Source organism: Pelophylax lessonae (assembly GCF_965119305.1).
Source record: "Pelophylax lessonae genome assembly, chromosome: 1".
NCBI lineage: Eukaryota > Metazoa > Chordata > Amphibia > Anura > Ranidae > Pelophylax > Pelophylax lessonae.
Genome location: NC_138768.1, coordinates 53048397 through 53059471, shown reverse-complemented (window position 1 = coordinate 53059471; position 11075 = coordinate 53048397). Strand labels below are relative to the sequence as shown.

Genomic DNA, 11075 nt, shown 5'->3' with positions numbered 1-11075 from the left:
AAATAATAAAGCAGGTTGGCTTTAATCCCCAGCTTATATTTACCTTTCCTTCACTGCCCATGTGCTTTATTCATTGCCGGGACTAAAGGAAATACCCAGTATGGAGGAGCATGTGATACTGCTGGACCAATCAGTGCTATCACAAGGAGAGTCTACAGCCCTTTTTATGCTTCAACTCCAGCGACTCATAGCTTATACAAAGCTGCAGAACGGAGCATCGGGGAGATGAAGGAAGGAAGTATAAGCTGCTGGGGAGGGCTGAGGGAAAATGAACCTGTTTGCTTTGCTCTGTATGAGAGTTTCTGGAAACCTAAGTCATGCTGGGTAGGAGAAATAAACAATTTTGGTGGTGGAAGGGTGGCCAATGAGTTAATTTGCACATGATATTCCTATAACAGATCCTTTAAGATATGATCCACGGCTTCCGGGAAACTTGCACAGGTCAGGTGCGGCCCTGGTTGTATTTTATCTTCATCTCCTTCTCTGTATTTTCCTGTTAAACATGAAAACAATTATTTTTTTGGGTTGTAATACTTGACGCAAAGGCTAAAAACTGACAATTCAGGTGTAAAAACGAAAATTAGGATAATTGCTGATTCCTTGTGCAACTAGGATCTTCACAGTGATGTTTTCCCAGTGCATTGTGTTAGTCCTAGCACATGTTATAATGTTTGCTACATTAAAGTGGAACTTCAACCTAAAGGGGAAGTTTTGCTTTAACTCCTCTCCCACTTTGGCATTTTTTTGTGAAGCAGGTACCTAGTTTAACAGGTACCTGCTCCCACTTCCACCTAGGTGATCAGAGTAGATTCTCCCCCACACGCAATCTTCTGGGGCACATCACAGGTCCCAGGAAGCTGCAGGTCCATTCACAAAGCGCAGCATGACTCACACATGTGCAGATAGAAGCTGTAAGAAATCACAGCCGGGTTCCCTTAGGAAACATGCCAGCGTTTGGGACCTGATGACCAGGGAGGACATGCTGGACCATTGAACAGGTGTCTTGTTTTTTTTTTTTTTTCTCACTTAACTCAGCAGCTACAGTTTTTGTAGCTGCTGACTTTAAATTTTTTTTTTAAATGCTTGTTCACCGTCAGCAGTACATATACTGCGGCAGGTCGGCTCTATCCCACGAAACAACGTACCTGTACGTCGCCCGCATGCCCATTTGCCACAGGGAAAGCTGATCTGCGGGGCCGGCAGCCGCGATTGCAGCCAGGCACACGCAATCGCTCCTCGTGGAGACAGAACGGGGGTCTGCCATTGTAGACACGGCAGACCATTGTTCTGTCAGCAATGAACACAGGGATCCTGTGCTCCCCCTATTTAGGAACAAAGGTCACTGTGTTCCTAAAAATATGATTTATGAGGAATATGATTTGTCAGGAAAATAATGAATTTAATCAATTTTGGAATAAGGCTGTAACATAACAAAATGTGGAAAAGTGAAGCGCTGTGAATACTTTCCGGATGCACTGTAGCTGCAATGCAGGTGTTTCAGCGGACCACCACTATGTTGGGAAAAAAATGCATGTGTGTTGTTTTGGTCCCTTCCTGTGCGGTGGCAGCACCATGGGCTTCCTTAACAAAACGCATGGTAAACCTGTGCAGAACACGAGTACCACAACCATGCTGGCACCAAAAATAACGAATGCAGCAGACTCCTAAGTGGATTCTTCTCTGTATTATACCGACACAATGTCCTGCCCCTTCCCACTAAGCCCCCTTATTGTCATGCAGCTGATGTAAAATGTTGTAACATGTCTTCATAGATGGGGAGAAGAACACACACAGGAAGCTCAGTACATATGTGTGCCAGGGTTATGTTCATAGATACACACCTGTTCTAACCAGGATGCCCAACATTCCGGTGTTCTGTGCCCCTCCGATGTCATCCCTGGAGTCCTGCACAGAGAAAGCAGAAAATGTTTTATTATGGATCATGTATGAATCGTGTTATGCCAGTTTTGGCTTTTGTACATAGGTGAGTGGAATGCATTTGTGTAGTGCTTATCATATATTCATTATGACTTGAGGGGGGACTGATCTCTTACTGACACGGATTCCAAAAAGTCCACATACACTAGCCCATAGAGCTTTGTACATAAGTATCTGAAGAGCGTTGTGTACTATGAGCTTTATTTTTTAAGTATGTGCAAAGCTTTTACCCAGCTTCAAGCAGCTTTGTTGAAGCCTTTAGAGAAGAGCTCTCAATTATATATATATTTTTTAACTTTAATGTAATCCTTCAGGGGCATATACCGCCCATCCTGCTTTGATCAGGGACTCCATTACAGAGTAAAAGCTCCTCTTTATTTATGTTAATGCTGGCTGTAGCTCCACCTCAGTCTGAAGCCCAATTTATGGGCGTTCCGGTTATTTTACGAATATGAGTGAACAGTCAGCACCATCTCAACAGTGCTTGTTGTTCATTTCTAATAGTAAAAGATCTCTCATCATCGCAGGGTTGTGTGATGTATCAGCAGGAGCCCTGCATATTTATAATCAGACGCAGGTAGAGTACACAGCACCACAGTGCTGAATGATCTTTTGTTTATTTTGAATTAACAGGCATTGTTCATTCACACCTCTTCTCCCATTACAAGGGGTTTACACCATCCCTGCACTTGGTTCTCCACACCTGCTGTGCCCATTATGTAGGACTCCCAATATCCCTGTGCTGAGTTCCTGGGTCTGTACACCTGCTATGCCCGTTATGAGGGGTTCCAACCATCCCTGTGCTGAGTTCCTGGGTCTGTACACCTGCTATGCCCATTATGAGGGGTTCCAACCATCCCTGTGCTGAGTTCCTGGGTCTGTACACCTGCTATGCCCAGTATGAGGGGTTCCAACCATCCCTGTGCTGAGTTCCTGGGTCTGTACTAGGGATCGACCCATAATCGGCAAGGCCGATATATCGAGGGCCGATATTGACTTTTGCCGATATATCTGTATCGGCCCCAGAACTGGCCGATATTGCCGATATTCCGAATATTAAGTGAGCAGGCTGGACGTTAGGGAGCGCTTCTGGTAATAATTGCATTAATGAAATCTGTCACAAACACCTGATGGTAAACGGCATAGTGGTAGAAAAAACGTAAAAAGGGCTCCAGAAGCCAGAAACCCAGCTAGCAGTACGTTGGTGGTGGGAGCAAGTACACGGGCTCAGCCCGACATCCGACCAGTGTGTGTTTTTAACTTCTATTGATTTTATGCAATAAACTGTGTGTTATTGGACCTTTCCCTGGAGTGGAGCCTTTTTAAGTTTTTTTCCACCACTATGCTGTTTACCATCAGGTGTTTGTGACTGATTTCATTAATACAATTATTACCAGAAGCGCTCCTTAACTTCCAGCCTTCTCACTGATCTGACTCTGCACCCAGGAGTCCCCATCAGAGCTACTGAGGTTATACACAGGCTTTTTATCCACTGGTTTGGGCACCCTGTCTCTCTTTGTCTGCCCTCCACAAGAGTACCTGTCATAGTTACATAGTTACATAGTAGGTGAGGTTGAATAAAGACAATAGTCCATCTAGTTCAACCTGTGAAGGTGTGTGTATAATCATCTCACATACCCCTGAATGTTCTGATCTTTGAGATGTAAGTCTAAGAGTCTTTTGAAAGCCACCATACTACCCGCAGAAACCACCTCTTGTGGTAGAGAATTCCACAATCTTGTTGCCCTAACCGTAAAGAACCCCCCGCGTTGCCTGAGGTTAAAACGCTTCTCCTCTAATCGCATTGTATGCCCTCGAGTCCTCATGCAATCCCTTCGAATGAACAGCTTTTTTTCTAAGCTGGGATCCCCATTAAGATATTTATAAATTGCTATCATGTCCCCCCTCAGACGTCTCTTCTCCAGGGAGAATAAATCGAGAAATTGTAGACGCTCTTCATAGTCAAGGTCCTCCAATCCCCTAATTAGTTTAGTTGCCCTTCTCTGGACTCTCTCCAGCTCCAACACATCCCTCCTGAGGACTGGCGACCAGAACTGGACGGAATACTCCAGATGCGGTCGGACCAGAGTTTTATAAAGTGGAAGGATTATAGTCTTATCTCTGGAATGCATCCCTTTCTTTATGCATGCTAATATTCTGTTGGCTTTGGAAGCTGCCGGTTGACATTGCATGCTGTTTCCTAATCTATCATCAACCAAGACTCCCAGATCCTTCTCCATTTTTGATTCCCCCAAGGGCTCCCCTCCTAACGTGTATTGTGTTTTTATGTTTTTAGTCCCCAAGTGCAAAACCTTAAACTTCTCCACGTTAAACCTCATTTGCCATGTCGTTGCCCACTCTGTTATTTTGTCCAGGTCATTCTGTAGGATATCTGCTTCATGTTGTGAAGTTATTGCCCTGCCCAATTTTGTGTCATCTGCAAAAACTGATATCGAACTACTGATCCCGTCCTCAATGCTGTTTATGAATAAATTGAACAAGGTTGGTCCCAAGACTGAGCCTTGGGGGACCCCGCTTACTACCTCAGACCAGTCTGAGTATGCGCTGTTTATTACCACCCTTTGGACACGCCTTTTTAGCCAGTTCCGTATCCAAGAGCAAACCCTGCTATCGATACCTGCAGACCTTATTTTATAAATTAAGCGCTTGTGGGGAACTGTATCAAACGCCTTAGCGAAATCCAAGTACACCACATCCACTGGTCTCCCCCTATCTAGCTCACAGCTCACCTCCTCGTAGAATGTTAGGAGATTGGTTTGACAAGAACGCCCATTTGTAAACCCATGCTGATTACTGCTGATGATGTTGTTGTCCTTAGCAAACTCTACGATATAGTCCCTTATCATCCCCTCCAGAAGTTTACATACTATTGATGTCAAACTGACAGGCCTATAATTTCCTGGGATATGCCTCTGGCCCTTTTTGAATAATGGAATCACGTTAGCTTTCTTCCAATCCCCTGGTACATCTCCTGTCCTAATACTGTCAGCAAAGATCAGGAACAGTGGTCTCGATATAACTTTACTGAGTTCCTTGAGTACTCTCGGATGTACGCCATCCGGGCCTGGTGATATGTTTGTGTTAAGTTTATACAGCCTTTCCCTGATTTCCCCCTCTGTTAGCCATGGTGGCAAGTCCTGTTTATTACTACTAACCATACAGTCATGGTCAGTGTACCCCTCCGTTTCCTGTGTAAAGACTGACGAGAAAAAAGCATTCAGCACAGTTGCTTTTTCAGTGTCCTCTGTAACCATCCTCCCATCATTGTTAATTATGTGTGCAATATGCTCTGCCTTAGTTTTTTTGCTGTTGATATATTTAAAGAATTTCTTTGGGTTTTTTTTTACTATCCTCCGCTATTTGTCTCTCAAAGTTGATTTTAGCCATCTTGATTTCTTGTTTACTTTTCTTATTTGCCTCCTTGTATTACTCGAAAGCCGATACTGTGCCCTCTGATTTATACTTCTTGAAGGCCAATTTTTTCCCCCTAATAAGTTTTTTGACGCTACAGTTTAGCCAGCCAGGTTTGGCTTTGTCTCTTCTAAATTTATTTCCCATAGGAATGCACTGCAAGATGCCTTTGCCTAATATGTTCCTAAAGCATTCCCATTTTTCCTCTGTGGTCAGGGATCCCAGGGTTTGGTCCCAGTTTACCCTTTCCATCATTGAGTACAATTTTGGAAAGTTTGCCCTTCTGAAGTTTAGGGTTCTTATGTTCCCCACTTGCCTTGTTATATTGTTATTTACACTAAATGTGATCATCCTGTGATCGCTAGAGCCCAGGTAGTCCTGGACTCCTACCTCCGAGATTATGTCTGGGTCATTAGTGATCAATAGATCCAGGACTGCGTTTTCTCTGGTAGGGGAATCCACCAACTGTGACATGTAATTATCCAGTAAGGTTTCCGTGAATAGACGGGCCTTCTGTGAGTGTGCAGTCCCCTCTTCCCAGTCAATGTCGGGATAATTGAAGTCCCCCAATATGATGACTGATCCCAATTTTGCCACTTTACCCATTAGTGCTAAAAATTCCAGCTCTACCTCCTCCCCTTGGTTAGGTGGCCTATAGCAAACCCCCACAATTACTTTCCCCTTTTCTCCTTCCCTATGGAGTTCAACCCACACAGATTCTAAATCCATGCTCATCCCATCCGTAATGTCACTCCTTTCTATCACCTTTATATTGTTCTTGACATAGAGACATACCCCTCCCCCTCTTTTTCCTACCCTGTCCTTCCGGTACACCGAATACCCTTGGATATTGGCCAGCCAGTCATGTGAGGGGTCGAACCAAGTCTCCGCTATTCCCACAATGTCTATGTCCTCCTCATATACTAATATTTCCAACTCATCCATTTTATTAGCTAGGCTCCTGGCATTAGCATATACCCCTCTTAGTTTTAAGGAAGTTAAGCGCAATTGGCGGTTATGTTTATTTCTGTTTGGTCTGAGGTTCTCCCGCACAGACCTGCCAATTGACATTGTGGACCTACTGTCGCTGCTGACCCTACAGCTGCCTTCAGTCCTCTGCTCCCTCCTGACTGATTCTACTTCTGAGCCCTCCCCCCCGTCTCCTAGTTTAAAAGCTCCTCCAACTTGGTGGCCATCTTTCTCCCCAAAAGAGCTGTACCGTCCCCATTAAGGTGCAGCCCATCCTTACTAAAGAGCCGGTAGCTGACTGAGAAGTCAGCCCAGTTCTCCAGGAACCCAAACCCCTCCTTCCTACACCAATTCCTCAGCCACTTGTTAAGTTCCCTAATCTCCTTCTGCCTCTCCTGTGTGGCTCGAGGTACAGGCAGTATTTCAGAGAAAACCACCTTGGAGGTCCTTTTCCTCAATCTATTACCTAAGTCCCTGAAATCGTTCTTAAGGATCCTCCACCTACCTTTAACTTTGTCATTAGTGCCCACATGCACCATGACCGCTGGGTCATCCCCAGCCCCGCCCAACAATCTGTCTGCCAGATCTGCGATGTGCCGAACTCGGGCGCCCGGTAAACAACAAACTGTTCGGTTCACGAGATCTTTTTTACAGATTGCCCTCTCTGTCCTCTTGATAATTGAGTCCCCAACTACCACAACCTTTCTAACCTTTCCTGAGTTACAGCCCCCCTTCTTCCTGGAGCCGTCCCTCCCCTGGCAGCTGGGGGAGGGAGCATGCTCTAGCTCTGCCACCCCTGAGCTGATATCCCCCTCAGCCTGCAACTCGGCAGATTTGTTAGGGTCTATCAACTCAGGATTGGCCTCCCTGGCTCTCCTCCCTCTACCCTTCCTAACCGTCACCTAGCTGCGTACCTCTGCTGCTTGCGTCTCCTCTGTTCCTCCCTCCTCTATGCTGGCCCCTACCAGCGCCTGATGGGTAATGTCCAAGCTCCTTTCCAGGTTGTTGATGCCACGCAGTGTTGCCACTGTGTTCTGTAGGTCCAGGATCTGGTCTAACAGAGCAACAAGTTGCTCACATCTTGCACAGCAGTATTCGCCCTCGAATGGTTCATCAAGGAACGCATACATGCAGCAAGAAGTGCACTGAGTGGCATCCGCAATCCTGTCGGACATTATTACCCACTACTCTATGGGGATAATATTAACGACCTGCTCTTCCTTACCTACACTACCTCTGTCTCCCCTGGTACTAAACCTGGGGTCCTCACCAGTCGCTAATATACTAACCAGTCACTAAGCTACTCACCAGTCGCAAAGATCCAACAGACGCAAAGATACTCACCAGTTGCAAGATACTCACCAGTCGCAACGATACTCACCAGTCGCAACGATACTCACCAGTCGCAAAGATACTCACCAGTCGCAAAGATACTCACCAGTCGCAAGGATACTCACCAGTCGCAAAGATACTCTCCAGTCGCAAGGATACTCACCAGTCGCAAGGATACTCACCAGTCGCAAGGATACTCACCAGTCGCAAGGATACTCACCAGTCGCAAAGATACTCACCAGTCGCAAAGAATCTCACCAGTCGCAAGATACTCACCCGATACACACCAGTTGCAAATATACTCACCAGTCGCAAGATGCTAACCCTCGCAAGATGCTAACCAGTCGCAAAATGCTCACTAGTCGCGAAGATACTTACCAGTCTCTAAAATACTCACGGTCGATCAGTCAAGAGCGCCGTCGGTCGGTCGCAGAACAGTCTTGTCGGTCGCAGAACAGTCTTGTCGGTCGCAGAACAGTCTTGTCAGTCGCAGAACAGTCTTGTCAGTCGCAGAACAGTCTTAAAAATAATTTTTTTTTTTTTTAAATGTACGAAAATATCGGCCGATACCGAAATGCATTGGCAAAAATATCAGTATCGGTAACGAAAAACCGATATCGGTCGATAACTAGTCTGTACACCTGCTGTGTGCCCATTATGAGGGGCTCCCACCATTCCTGTGCGGAGTTTCCAGGTCTGTACACTCGCTGTGCCCATTATGAGGGGTTCCACCATCCCTGTGCTGAGTTCCCAGGTCTGTACACCTGCTGTGCCCATTATGAGGGGTTCCCACCATCCCAGTGCTGAATTAACGGGTCTGTACACCTGCTGTGCCCATTATGAGGGGTTGCCACCATCCCAGTGCTGAGTTCCCAGGTCTGTACACCTGCTGTGCCCATTATGAGGGGTTCCACCATCCCTGTGCTGAGTTCCCAGGTCTGTACACCTGCTGTGCCCATTATGAGGGGTTCCCACCATCCCTGTGATGAGTTCCCAGGTCTGTACACCTGCTGTGCCCATTATGAGGGGCTCCCTCCATCCCTGTGCTGAGTTCCTGGGTCTGTACTCCTGCTGTGCCCATTATGAGGGGTTCCCACCATCCCTGTGCTGAGTTCCCAGGTCTGTACACCTGCTGTGCCCATTATGAGGGCTTCCACCACCCCTGTGCTGAGTTCCTGGGTCTGTACACCTGCTGTGCCCATTATGAGGGGTCCCCACCATCCCTGTGCTGAGTTCCTGGGTCTGAGGAGTCCCCACCATTCCTTTTGTTGAATGTAACAGAAGGCATGGAGGTGGATGGAAACAGAGTTGGGAATTATGGCCTGGAATATGCAAAAATACCTAAGAGTTTTGGGGCGGAGTCAGTTCACCATGCTCTACCTGTAGCTAAAATATTTATTTTGGATGGATCTTTAAAGTCTTACACATCCTGTCTACCATGATCAATCTGTACATCAGTGTACGATGTGATTTATCTGCCTCCATGAGGAACTCTTTTTTTCTTGCGCTATGCATATTTAATACTTAGCTGTGAACTCTGATTATGGAGGTAATGCCAAAAGTGACCACAAGAGGTCAGCGTTGTACTGCAGACTTTGGCTTCTGCTGTATGATAGATGGCCTTCTAATAAAAGGCAGTAGAACAATTAGGATTGTCACACCACTCTGCATAGAGACTATACAAACAGAGATACTAGGTACAAGCATACGCAAACAAGGGAATCAACAGAATTCTGCCACAGCCAATCATTGCAGCAGAGTGGAAATCAACCCAACTGAGGGTCCCTAGTTTGTGATTTTCAATTAAAACAGATCAGATTAGCCGCATCAGTTCAGCTCTCACACCTGTACCCACAGCAATTTTTACTTTGTCACATTGCACATGTCTGGCTTTTTTTTTAGGATCAACAAGGCTTTCTTTTGGTGACATCCTTCAAAAATATGCGGTTTGTTATTTATCTGTAACTCTGTTCAGCTAGTTTTGTGATCCAGGCGCCCCTGTCGGACAGTGCAGCCAGGATTCTGACCTTGCTTTTCCCCACTGCAGCTAAGATAAAGATCAAACCTGGACTGGACAATGAAGGTTGCAGCAGCACACTTATAACATGATCGTTCTCTCCTGTCAGCAAGCTCCCAGTGTTAGAAGGGCACTGAGCAAAAAGCCAACTAGCTCACTCAGTTCACTCAGTTAATATACAGGAGGAGAATACAGGAAGATTGTATAAAAGACAGTAATCACTATCTAACCCTTTCACTGCCAGAGACGTTTTTGCGTTTTGTGCACACATTTAAAAAAAAAATATTTTAGGCCTAAGATTAGTTAAAAGTAACCCGGCCAAAACATTATATATTTTCTGAAAGCAGAGACCCTGGAAAATAAAATAGCGGTAGCTCCAATTTTTGATGTCACACAATATTAAAGCAACAGTTTTATGAAACCAAAAAATGACAATAAAAGTCATTTTAGGGCACCCAAACACAACAGATTTCCCATTTTTGGGTAAAATATAAATTATGAGGTTGCATCAAATAAATAGATACCCAACATGCCAAGGCTTAAAATTGTGCCCGTGTAACAGCAACAAACTTGGGTGATATTTTAAAAGCTCCTACAGGTCATCAGTTTAGAGATAAGCATGAATAATGGGCCTAGAATTATTTATTATAGTTATATAATAACTATATAAATTACTATATAGTTTGTCTACTAATTATAGTTTGTCCCTGGCATGTGTGGCGACATGTAACATGGGTATCGCTATCAACATTTTCATGTGTAGGCACCCCTGACATGTTCGTATGTACATGCGAGCGTGTAGGGTCTCAAAAATGTTCTTTTTTTTTTGGGGGGGGTAAGCTAAATTTTAGGAATTCCGACACTTTGTAAAAAGTGAAGGCACACTATGAGTTAAGTCCAAAGAGGTGCATGGCTTCTCCTGGGCTTATTTCTATTATTTTTATCTTTATCGTTGTGCCAGGAATTACACTTGAGACACTCAGGGCTGTGAGAGAGAAAAAAGGCATCTTGGACAGGAGAGTCGCGCAGCTGCTATGCCCGCTCTACCTGCACATTCACAGAAGCCTTTGTATTATATGAACACATTCACAAAATACAAAGGCTTCTGTGAATGGGCAGCAGAGGGGAGGGGTAGGCAAAGCTGCTATTTGTGCCTTTCTCCTATTTCACAGCCCTGAGTGTCATTCCTGGCACAGCAATAAATCTGTCAGATATAAATAATAGAGCTAAGTCCTGGAGGTGTCATGCCTTGCTGGTCTTAACTCATAGTGTGCTTTCATTTTTTACAAAGGAGCTGAATTGATGAAATTCAGCTTTAATGTTTTACACTTTTTTCCTAATTTTTTTTTCCACTAAACTATTTTTATCACATGGGGACAAAAAGTGA

The 11075-nt window shown here is 45.0% G+C and overlaps 1 protein-coding gene across 1 annotated transcript in view; it reads right to left on the bottom strand.

Moving 5' to 3' along the window:
* Positions 1-363: 363 nt before the first annotated feature.
* HDHD2 (haloacid dehalogenase like hydrolase domain containing 2) overlaps positions 364-11075 on the bottom strand; it is a 49224-nt gene continuing 38512 nt past the window's right edge. Inside the window, exons 6-7 of the mRNA XM_082269825.1 lie at positions 1842-1905; positions 364-493 (exon numbers count right to left, since the gene is read on the bottom strand). Coding sequence (XP_082125951.1) covers positions 390-493; positions 1842-1905 — 168 coding nt within the window. The 3' untranslated portion in view covers positions 364-389. The remainder of the gene's footprint in view (positions 494-1841; positions 1906-11075) is intronic.